Source organism: Cryptotermes secundus, unplaced genomic scaffold (genome assembly GCF_002891405.2).
Source record: "Cryptotermes secundus unplaced genomic scaffold, Csec_1.0 scaffold160, whole genome shotgun sequence".
NCBI classification, from domain to species: Eukaryota; Metazoa; Arthropoda; class Insecta; order Blattodea; family Kalotermitidae; genus Cryptotermes; species Cryptotermes secundus.
The window spans coordinates 2067485-2079386 of record NW_019745080.1 but is presented as its reverse complement, the minus strand read 5'-3'; the positions used below and the strand labels follow the sequence as shown (position 1 = coordinate 2079386).

At 43.9% G+C, this 11902-nt stretch overlaps 1 protein-coding gene across 4 annotated transcripts in view; it reads right to left on the bottom strand.

Annotated features, from left to right (window-relative positions):
* Positions 1-11902, bottom strand: part of LOC111874882 (protein O-mannosyl-transferase TMTC1) — a 339223-nt gene that overhangs the window by 66383 nt on the left and 260938 nt on the right. For all 4 annotated transcript variants that reach the window (XM_033755644.1, XM_023870740.2, XM_033755642.1 and 1 more), the window contains 2 exons: positions 2353-2474; positions 699-863 (listed from right to left, as the gene is read on the bottom strand). In XM_033755644.1, the coding sequence (XP_033611535.1) occupies positions 699-863; positions 2353-2474 (287 nt within the window). The remainder of the gene's footprint in view (positions 1-698; positions 864-2352; positions 2475-11902) is intronic.

Below are 11902 nucleotides of genomic sequence, written 5' to 3'. Positions count from 1 at the left end.
AAAAATCCAATGACATCATCGGGATTCGAACCCGCGATCTTCCGGCTTGTAGCATAGTGCCTCAACCAACTACGTGACCGCGTGATTCCTATATAAATCATAAATAAAAGTATTGTGACATGTTGCGCAAAGCCGAGCCCCCCCCCACACCAGCAGTGACGCGGCGGGTGAGTCAGCGCTCCCCTCCCACCCCTCAGCGGTAACGTAACGCTCGCGTAATAGGCGAGTAATCACCCCGCATCCTGGCAGCTATGCGCGGTGACGTCACGAGCGGAGCCGAAGAGAGCCGAGCGGAGCCGAAGATAGCCGAGCCCCGTAACCGGGTAACTATGCAAGGCGAATCAACAGCGGTGACGTAACAGGATGACGTGCCACTCATTACGCAACAAGCAAGCACTGCAGCTATATAAGTGAGCTGCACAGCTGGTACGAAGTCAGTTCTAGTGTGGCTACCGCAGAGTTGTACTGAGTCAGTCAGCGAGTCCTGGACCTATCGTCGAGTTAGCCAGCAACCAGTCAGTTGTATTGTGGCATTTGGAGTGTACTATTTGTGACACTGCAGATAGCAGTAATCGTAAATCTGTAATTTGGGTGATTGTAAGAGCGAATGTGAAATAAAATTCGCTATATAAAATACATCGTGAAGTTATTTGTCGCGATATACGCCCGATACGCGACAATAGGAAAGCTGAACTCACCTGATGAGGGCCTGCCTGGACGCCCAGTCCCTGTTCCTGGCCACAGTCCGCCCGCAGAAGACGAGGAGCAGCAAGATGCCCGCACACAGCAGCAGAGACCTCTGGCGGAGGAACACGCCCCACAGCAACTGGGCCCCATACACCAGGAGCAGTACCATCCCAAGGCTGAGCACACAACAGTCACTATATATATACTCTGTCTGAAACATCTCTGAAGGTGTCATCATGAGGAAGCAATTGCGTGTTCAACAAGAACTCTGGAACGAGTTTGGCTCCCCTGTGATGCTGCAAACAAAATGTAGCAGCTTTCTGATGTCGTCATAGCGATCTACGTCAGTGCACCCTCAGAGATGTCTGAGACACAGAATCCTCTGCTTAATTCTGCTGAGAAATAAAAGGACTCATCTTGGTAGCAGCTACACTGTTCTTGAGGGTCCTCACTCAGACACAGTCAAAACACATTAATTAATTGGACCGATTTATTAACCTTGCATGCACCGTCTGCTTCAATACGGGGGAACTCTGCGTTCCGCAAACAGACCGCATTTGTGTGTCTCGTATGGTTCTTACAGTGAACAGTGATAATTTCCCTAAACAGCACTAATCCCTTAAGTTCTGAAGAAAGTAAAGCTATTCCTGAAACAGGCCGTGGAGGCCAATAGTGTTGTGAGACTTTGGGGTTCTCACATATTTTGGACAATCGGCCCACAAATGGCGGTGAGATTGTCAGCCTTACGCGCCGGCCGCACTTTACCCCTCACGCAGATTCCTGGTAATCATTGGTGTTAGAGACTGAGTCAACACCAGAGCCATTGTGCTGTTGGAAGGATTGGGTCAATAGAAAAAATTCAATGACCTCACCGGTAATCGAACCCGCGACCTTCCGGCTTGTAGCACAGTGCCTCAACAAATTACACTACCACGTGCCCCAGTTCAGTTCTATAGAGGAGTCATATTGTGTTACTTGTGAGGTACGGACTAAATTTGTATATACTATTTAGAAGAAATTCAACCCTAAGCTTTAGTTAGTTAGTTAGTTATTGGAGAGGGTGGGTTTCCCCATGCACCGCGACCAGTTTGATCTATTGTGCTTCCCTCTATGATATTCTACTAGTCTCTATACCCTACCGATACTGGTGCTTACCATCAGTCCCGACCAAGCCAGCGAGTTCGGCCTCTACTGGCTTGGCGGTATCTATAATGCTTCCCCATCTATCAGAGGCGTTAGAGACTACTGTTGGGCGGGAAATGTCCTTGAATTTGGCTCAGTGATCTCCTTAGGAGATATGAGGTTCTTCTACGTGCCGTAAAGCTACGACACGGGACCCACGGCTTAAAGTCTCTCCCGGAGGACTTGTTCCCTGAATTTTTCCGCCCTTAAAAGTTCCACGACCTCCGCCGGGTTTGAACCAGCGTACTACGAGTCATGAGGTGGGAACGTTACCTCTAGACTACGGAGGCCGCTAACCCTAAAGCTTTAATATGGAGTCTCGCCACGAGAAGCACAGCCTGTGTCCGTTGTCCCACTTAAAACAACTTCATTTTCTTTACAAGAGGCTTGCTTTTCAGAGGACAACATTGAAACATCCAAGTACACCTACCACTGCCGATGTTACCTCATCATGCAGGCAACACAGAGGCAGCATACACTTACCTGGGGATATACAGGACCCTCTCCGCCACTACGAAGCCCACAGTGACCACGAGGTTCGCTGCAGGTAGGAAAGGCAGCACCAGGAACAGCGTCCCGAGCAGCAAGGGCGGATGTTTCTGTTGCTGGAAACAAGCGAATTTATTAGCGGTTTACTTTATGAAGCCTTCTGTATCTTTATGAGTGATGGATTGTAAACGCTTTTGGAGAAAGCTGTCATAGCCTAATTATGTTATTATCCCGGAATATCGCAGCGCGATAACTCAGGTTATGAGTCACTGGCTTCAAACCGCGGCGGCCAGGTCTCAGCCCGGGTCTGGTAGTGTGGGATTTATGGCGGACTAAGTGGCACTGGGGCATGTTTTATCCGAGTACTTCGGTTTCCCCTGCCAATCTTCATTCCAACTATTGTTCCACAATCACCAACATCTATCATCTGAGACTGGTACAATAGGCCAGTAGTGGCCGCAGTAGCAAGTGGACTGTTTCACCCCACTAAGAATAGTAATAGAAAAATCCCGGAATTTGACTAAATATAAAGAGAAAAACCATGAAAACCTCAAACACAATAACCGGTATTCCAGACGAGATTCGAACCAAGAACATTGCGAATACGAGGCTAGACCTTTATCTCTATATCAACCTGATGGGCGGAAACAGATAAATTACGAAATATTTAAGGCAGCATTTATATTATCATGCGTAGGGTGGTACGCGTGACGAATATAACGGGTTCTAGTTCGGACGATTGGATTAATTAGCACCTTGGTTACAAGTTCTCTCAAACACACTTAAAAACAGCGCTATCGCTGATTTGCATCCTTTCCAATCACCGTTGCATACGCACTAGGATTCCAAGTTTCTACTAGTCATCTCCTAGCAACGGATCTCAACACAGAAACTAGCGCTTCAAATCACTAAGATGTCTTCTTGATATTTCGTCTTCAATCACTCTGGAAACTCGGAACTAAAAGTTCTTCTGGACTCACTCCTCCAGCTTACGACTGACTCGTAACTGCCCCTGAAATACTCGGTCACTGCATTCACTTGTCCTATAAGCATTCTGCACAGACCCCATAGAAAACACCGCCTCTATTGTTGTTGTCGTCACAGCTTATGCGGAAGCGTGTTTATCGAGTCGTTGCTTAGAAACGGGTTGCACAACTCCGTTGTTCCACCGTTGCTCGGCGCGGACGACGTAGAAAAAACAGCTTCATCTGTTGTTGGACAGTGTTTACAGAGCTGTTGTCTGGCAATGCGTTGTTCATATCTGTTACATTATTTTAATATGAGACGCCTTCGCTGTTACACTTCTATTAAACTTGGCATGATAGGCCTCCTACTGCAAATATATTCATGTAAATAATCCAGTAATTTATATAGCCTTATACGTTTCTGCCTTTCGGGGCCTTCTTCAAAGACTCAACACTAAAAGGAATTTGCTTTACAATCGCCAAGGATCTTAGTATCAGTTATACGGTCATAATAGGCCGCGCCGTAGCTCAAGCGGTTAGTCGCTGCCTTCCCACCGCGTAGGCCCATGTTCGATCCTGGATCTGGTCAAGTGGAATTTGTGGGGGGCAAAGTGGCGCTGGGGTGGGTTTTCTCCGAGTATTCGATTTTCCCCTGCCAATCTTCATTCCACCAAATTCTCCATCATCATAATCACCCGGGGCAGGTACAATAGGCCAATCAGTGGCCGACGTGACGAGTGGACCCAGCTGGACTCCACTCTCCAAGCGAATTATACGGTCATAACAATAAATTAAGTTAAAACTATAGGTTTTTAAATGTTATCGGTAGGAGGGTTTCTTGTTTTATGTTTATCTTCTGATTGCAGCAATAAACAATATCAAACCGCCACTGAGTGTCACGTGTTAGTTGAGGTTCCTCTTTGTGGTCCGATTAACATCAACTTTTTCTTTTTCTTTGGCGCTACAGACAGAATTTGTGCCTTGGCCTACCTCCATGAAACTCTCCGTTTCACTTCGGTTTAAGAGATTTTAAGACATTCATTAGGACCTCTTGGGCGGGTGATCAGCTCGTCGCGAGGCCTCTACTTGTACACAAACACAGAAAAACGCACGCACAAACAAAGACATTAAACAACCCACTATTCCGGCTTCCGAGAGAGCAAAGACAGTGTATGCCTTAGACCGCTCGGCTACCGTGACCAGCTCACCTCAACTTACATTGTTTAATTTCATATGAATGAATGTATAAGAGGTGGGCCCTCTCGGCCCTTGCACTGCGACCTACAGTGATCTATTGTGCTTTTAATTTCATATACTCATAGATGGACCATGCTACTGGTGTGACAGTTCAACCCTTACGATAACCCTTTCTATTTGAATACTTATTTTTCAGAGAACGTATGTTCTATAATTTTAAGGGCGTTGAGTAGACAATTCATTTCCTCAATATAGCTATGATTGTGTGAGTGGAAGGTAGCTAACCTTTCAGTATGAGAAATTCAGCTGGAGAGAATCGGGTAAATTAATGTGACGCAATACCAGGTAGGTGTAGTTAAAACCAACTCACAGAATCGACGTAGCTACTACCCACTATTTTCAGTCGCCCTTGCTAAGCATTAATCGCAGAGCTGCAGTGTGCTTGAAGTCACGGTATCCAAACACCAAAAAACTTAACAGACAAAAAGTCCTATGCAATGAATTAAAAGGAGCCGTGATATCGCAGTCGGTATAGCGACTGTCTACAGAATGGAAAATCGAGGGGTCGGAGTTCGAATCCCGTAGGGTCAAGATTCTTCTCTTCTCCATATTGTATAGACCGGGTCTAGAATCCATGTAGCTTCCTAACCAATGGATATCGGATGCTCTTTCCCCGGGGATGAAGTGGCCCTCACCTCCACCTAGCGCCGAGGTCATGAACACGTGGATCTGTACATCCACTCCACCATATGGCTTCTTGGCGTAGTGCCTCATTAGTTCAGCACAGGGACAACTTTACTTTTACTTCAATATCGACTCTTTGCGATGCTACAAATAAACACTATTTTGCCACAATTATGGTTAATGTACTACGGATTCGCCTGTGGATATAATCGCCATTTATAGCGTTAGGTATACGAGATACTGAGTTCACAATATGGGAACAAAGGACTTATGAGCTTTATACAACTCAACCCGTTCATAACTTAGAGACTTAATGTAAATTATATTCTATTCTTTGAAGCCTTTTAGGGGATTAATGTTGATTTCGATCTGTTATACAATAGTTGAAGCTTCAACTACAATGTACGCATATAGACCATAGAAGCAACTTTGTCATTGTCATTATAAATTTCATTTTAGAGGAGACAAATTGCCTATTCAAGTGATAGGCTTGTAAATGTCACAGTACAATATTCAATAAAGCTACAATAGGTGGCCTAGATGTATTGCTGGTGGCATACCGTGGGTACCGTAATGGGCAATGCGAGTTTTATTAAACAGCTAGGAAAATATTGCAGACCTATATTGGAGGGTCGTTATGCTCTAAGCATGATCAATTATGGAACACAGTAATAGCGCTGTTGAGGGATATACAAAGAACATCTTGAATAATTCTATACCACCTTAATTTAAATAAAACATACTTTGGGTCCTTGCAATTTTACAGATGATAAACTAATTTTCTTTCCGTGAAACCAGTCAAGTACCGACTGACAGATTAAGTCCCAGTGTAAGCATTGAGGATGTGATAATGTGCTGCGTGGTGACAGCTGTCATCAGATGAGAATGGAATAATGATTAGGAGGGGAAAATAGAAGAAACTTGAAGAAAATAATGCATCATTAGCGATTTATTCTCCACGAATCTCACATGAATTTTGGTTGAAATCTGGATTCCGCGCTAATAAAACAGGAAAACAGGGCCTAACCAAAAGAATTCATCAAATACAAGATCAATATACAAGGTAGTTCTGTACATTTTCAATTCAAGATAGAATACGTAACTATAAATTAGTTACTAGGTTATTTAAGGAACCAATTTAATTTTATGGTTCATATGGCTCATTCTTCTGCTGGTTTCCTGCTTGACTCACTCTCCTACTCTGAAGATGGAAGCGACATTTTCCCCGAAACGTCGGGGTTTTCTACAATTACGCCTTACTACATCCCACAAGATCTTCGCCGATAAGCCCAGTTAAGCGATGCGGATCAACTGATGGATACATGGATATATGAGATTTCATGTCTTCATGGATGTGACGCCATAAATTCTTGTAGTTATGAAGGTTTCGGATAAATTTTCTGAAGCCATCTTCTGGATAAAATAGTTAAGTGAGCACAGTACGGATGTAGGATGAGGTAGGAATGGGAACCAATGGGAGTAAGGAGATCCTTAGAGAGGCCCCGAAAGGGGTCGTACTCCAAGGGTAAAGAGTTTTTTTTCCTTGCCACTACAGCCCCAGTGGGCCTAGGCCTACCTCCATGAACTTCTCCGTTCACTTCGGTTTTTCTAGATCTTACACATTCGGTAGGACTCCTTGGGCGGGTGATCAGCTCGTCGCAAGGCCTCTACCTGTACATAAACACAGAAAAACGCACACACACAAACTAAACATCCATGCCCTGAGTGGGATTCGAACCCACGATCCCGGTTTCCAAGCGAGCGAAGACAGTACATGCCTTAGACCGCTCGGCTACCGCGACCGGCTTTCCGTCATAATATTATATAAATATTCAGTTAGTACCTCACAGGAAACATATTATGTCTTCGTTACAAAGATCAACCAGTTAGTGGTGTTTAGGGAAACAGTCGCTGTTAATTGTAAGAATCATATGAAACACACAAATTCGCTATGTGGGCAGAATGCTGATTTATTATGTTAAATCATGCGGTGCATATGGTAACCACTAGGTTTAATGGGTTAAATAGGTTCTGGTAAAATGAACTTGTTTCATTTATCTCACGAACGGATCTGTTAGCTGTGTTCCGTGCAGAATCCAGTTTCTACACGCGTAGCCGCAGCAGATTCTATCTGAATATGTCTGAATACGAAGTGTATACTTCATACGCCTTTTTCTACATTTTAGCAGTGAAATGTCTTTCCTGGCATTAACCCAAATCTGTAAAGCACAAAAGGAGAAGAATGAAGCACAAAAACTATCAATCAGTTGCTTAGGAATTAGCGAACTTTTACTACTGGGGGGAGGAGGGGGGAAGATCTCGAAGTTTCCACACACTTTCTCGTACTTTTTTTTTTCTATATCTTCTTGCTCTTATTTCATTTTCTGACTTCCAGTAGCGTGAAGACTTATCAGTGAAAGTTGACTACTTTTACTTTTCTTTTAGTCTTTTTTCCTTCTTTTCCCTTCCACCTGACTTGCCAATTAAATTATTGATTTGAGTTCCGTAAAGTAAACGTGACACGTACTCACCTGATCAAGAGATGCAACTAACGAGCGGTTGGTGTAGCTGTTAACGTTCGAGACTTATTTTCAGGAGGCGTTCTGTTCGAATCTTGTCCGGGATACAGGATATTTAGACAGAGGTTTCTGGTTGTTTTTCACATTCCCTTAAGGCAAATGTTAGGGTATTATCCAGATTAGACTGCAACTGCCCTCTTCCAAATCCTACCCAATTCACCAATAGTCCTACTATTCAAAGCCAATTGTTATAGACACTGACAGACACAAACATACAAGAAAGGATAAATGTCAAGTTACAGTGCTTAATTAATTAAGCACCACTCTATGAAGACATATGTGGGAGTGCAGGTATAGGTCAAACTTTCTTGACCTCGGTACTAGATGGAAGTGAGTGGTTAGCTTCACGCTCCTGCCGCTTTAACTCCGGAGAAAGAGCCCCCGGTACTCATTAGATAAGAGAATGTGTAACATCAGAGCTGGTCCGGAAGTTATGGAAAAGAGAAAAATCTTACCTCTACCAGGAATCGAAACCCAGCCTTCAAAGTCTGTAATCAGTCTCTATATCAACTGAGGTATCTCGCCTCCAACCCATAAAAATGATGTTCTATTTATGGAACCAGAATTCTATTCACTGTCATTAAAACCTGCCTTTGGAATTTAGTCCGAGGAAGTGCAGATACCAGGAATCTTCCTGGGGTATGAAGGGCGGCCTGCGGGTAAGGCTGACAGCGTCACCGCCATCAGTGAGCCGTCTGTCTAGAAAATGTGGGAGCCTCGACGTCTCATAACCTTATATGTCTCCATGACCTGTTACAGGGATAGCTTTACCATTTTTTTAATACATCCTGAGATTTTACGCAGTGTGGACTGATATACTTCAGCCGACGTTTGGGTAGAACCTACCGCTTCCATCTTCAGGCTCGAAAAATAAGCCAAACAACCAGATATCAAGAAGCAAGCACGATTCTACGGAGCACATCAGGCATGTATTTCCTTCGAAACCTCGCGCGAACTAATATCAGTCTACACGGCATCACATCCCAGACGATACCACTTTGGCACATCACTCAATAAGGTGTTTATGTCAAATAATGTGAAGACTGGTCACCCCTGACATGGATCTAGAGCTATTTGATGCTTGTTATTCTCTCACAGAAGGGTTCATAGGCAGACCAGCACTTGAACCAGCATTAACGCATAACTCATGTTTAGGATATGTATATACATTTAGAATTTGTTAACGATCCTCATAACCTGACGTCATATATCATCTCATAATTTCATTCCACAGGTGCCCAAACAGCTCCTCCTAAGCATTCAGTTTAATCCTAGTCCAATGTATCATCGGCCTCTGTTTACGCATAAACTGCTCTGTGGGATATTACGAGGAACAGTAGATTGAGAATTCAAAGCCGGTTTCTTTGAACATGACAAATGGTTCAGGTCCGAGGTTGTTTTAGCGTTCAGATGATCTCGCTTTTGGGTCTTGCTCTCCTATTTCAGCTTTATAACTCTTGCGATATTTTTTTCTTTTTTTCCTTGGCACTACAGCCCCAATGGTCCTACGCCTACCTCATGAACTTCTCCGTTCACTTCGGTTTTCTAGATCTTACAAATTCGGTAGGACTCCTTGGGCGGGTAATCAGCTTGTCGCAAGGCCTCTATCTGTACACAAACATCCATGTCCTGGGTGGGATTCGAACCCACGATCCCGGTTTCCAAGCGAGCGAAGACAGTACATGCTTTAGACCGCTCCGCTACCGTGCCGGCCTTGCAATATTAGATGCATAAATAAATTACATATATTTAACGATATGTGGCAAGGGAAAATAACAACTGTTTATGTAGTCAATAAACATCCAGCATGTTACGATCCAGAAAATTCATTATCATATTTAATTCTGAGCTCTTAACTAATTAACGTCGTGGAGCCCATTACTGCTTGAAAAGTTAACAGTTGTTCACATAATCAAGGAATTCTTAGTTTTTTTTGCAACGCAAAGGTACGTTATCGTGTTCACTATTTGAGCCTTATCTAGCTAACTAACTGCCGATCACAGTGGCCGGGCGGTGTAAGGCATGAACCCTCTTCGCCGGTTCAGACACTGGGATAGGACGTTCCAACCCCACTCAAGGTACGGATGTTTGTCTGCGTTTATTCTGTGTTTGTGTAGGTAGCGGCCTTATGATGGGCTGATCACCCGTCCATGGAGTCCTACCGACTGTCCTAGATCAAGAAACTGAAGCGAAACAAAGCGTTTCACGGATGCCCTACGCTAAAAATGTGAACAATAGGAGAGATAACTAATTAACTGACAAATTACATGTAGATGACTCCTTCTTGAGAACCTAATAGTTGCTCAGCTCTTGAACCAATTATTATTATGACTCTACAAGCCTTTTTTTGGGCCTTGGCCGCTTTTTCAGTTTCTTGATCTTAGATACAGTCGGTAGGAAACTGTTTACAGCAAACAAACTCTGCTGTCATGCAATGACACTGAGTGAAGAAAGGAACTGATTGTCACGTAAATCGAAACATCAAAACATTACACGCACACAGTTCTACTCTCACAAATGTTTTCTTGGCTTTAACTACATCCAGGAATTCCAAAGTTGCTCTTGTAACTAAACAAAGAAAAGTTATTTAATACTGAACATGTCCTGAACCTGAAGAGATTTTGCTATCAAGATATCGTACAAAAATAGTATCTCAAACTGTTACATGAAGCTAAATAAAAAAATAGGGACACTTCAGACAGGCTTCAAAAACGAAATGGAAATATTCTCTAAAACGGATAAAATGATTTCGAATAAACTTCAGTACTTTTTGGAGATAACTTCTCTAAATACATTAATGTATGTGACATCTTCAGGAATATAAAGGTATGCCCACTAGGGGCCCAAATGTTTGCTAAACGCGTTCACGTCCATGCTTGTATAATCAGCGGCCAACAATGGTACACCGGACAACAACAGATTTAAAGAGTATTATTTTCTGGAAGATAGCGCTGTGTAGTCCGTTGACAATCAACAGATGTTTCGGTGGAACATGTCGCCTCTGTCTTCAAGGTCGAAGATGGATCTGGCTCTGCTTGCCACCTGCTTTCTCGCTGGTTTCTTTGACCCTGAAGATGGAGTCGACATGTTCCACCGAAATGTCCGCTGACTTTCAGTGGACTAAACAACATTATAACCCAGTAGACAGAACTCTTCATAACTACCGATATGAGAATCTCAAATACTAAAAAATAAATTACCTTTCCTAGGTGAATCTATGTGACAATATATTGCAATGTTTTCCCTTTGATTACTTAAACTATCACGATTTGGGGGTGTGACTAGACACGAGGTATGTACTAGTGAATGGATTAACTGACCATTTATAAACACACTCGGAATTACAAGCAACTGGTCGCGCCATAACTCAAGCGGTTAGTCGCTGACTTCCCACCGCGGAGGCCCTGGTTCGATTCCGGGTCTGGTCAAGTGGGATTTGTGGTGGACAGGTTTTCTCCGAGTACTTCGGTTTCCCCTGCCAATCTTCATTCCACCAAATTCTCCATCATCATAATCATCCGGGGCAGGCTATAATAGGCCAATCAGTGGCCGCCGTACCGAATGGACCAACTTGGACTCCACCCCTAACTAAGCGAATTAAAAAAAAAACTACAATCAATTACAGCCCTATCGCTGATCACCATAATTTTCAAATCACCACAGCACCCGCTAAGCCTTTTCCAGCTTGATCTCTTAACCAGCCGTTCCCTAGCAACGGCTTCTATCATTGGAGGGTTTAAGCTTCACGCGCTCCAAGTTCTTTCCTCACAGCCTCTCGTGCGTAACTCTTGTGAACTATCAACTACACTATAGCGCCATCTCTTCTCAGCCTCCCTTGCAGAGGTCAATTGACTAGTTACCCCAGCTCAGTTCTTTTTGTAATTCATCGACGCGGACCGCGTAGACAACAATCCGTTACCCCCAGCTGCATGCGTAATCGTTGCCGCGGGAGCAGTAACTGTATTGCTGTACAGGCGTGTTTACCGCGCAGTTGCACAGCAACGGCCCCTGTCCAACAGCGGGCCTATACGTCAATATATTGTGACATGTTGACCCCTACCTCCCCCCGCGGTGCGTGGCGGTGGCGTAACCCTCGCGTTCTTACGGTAATAGGCGAGT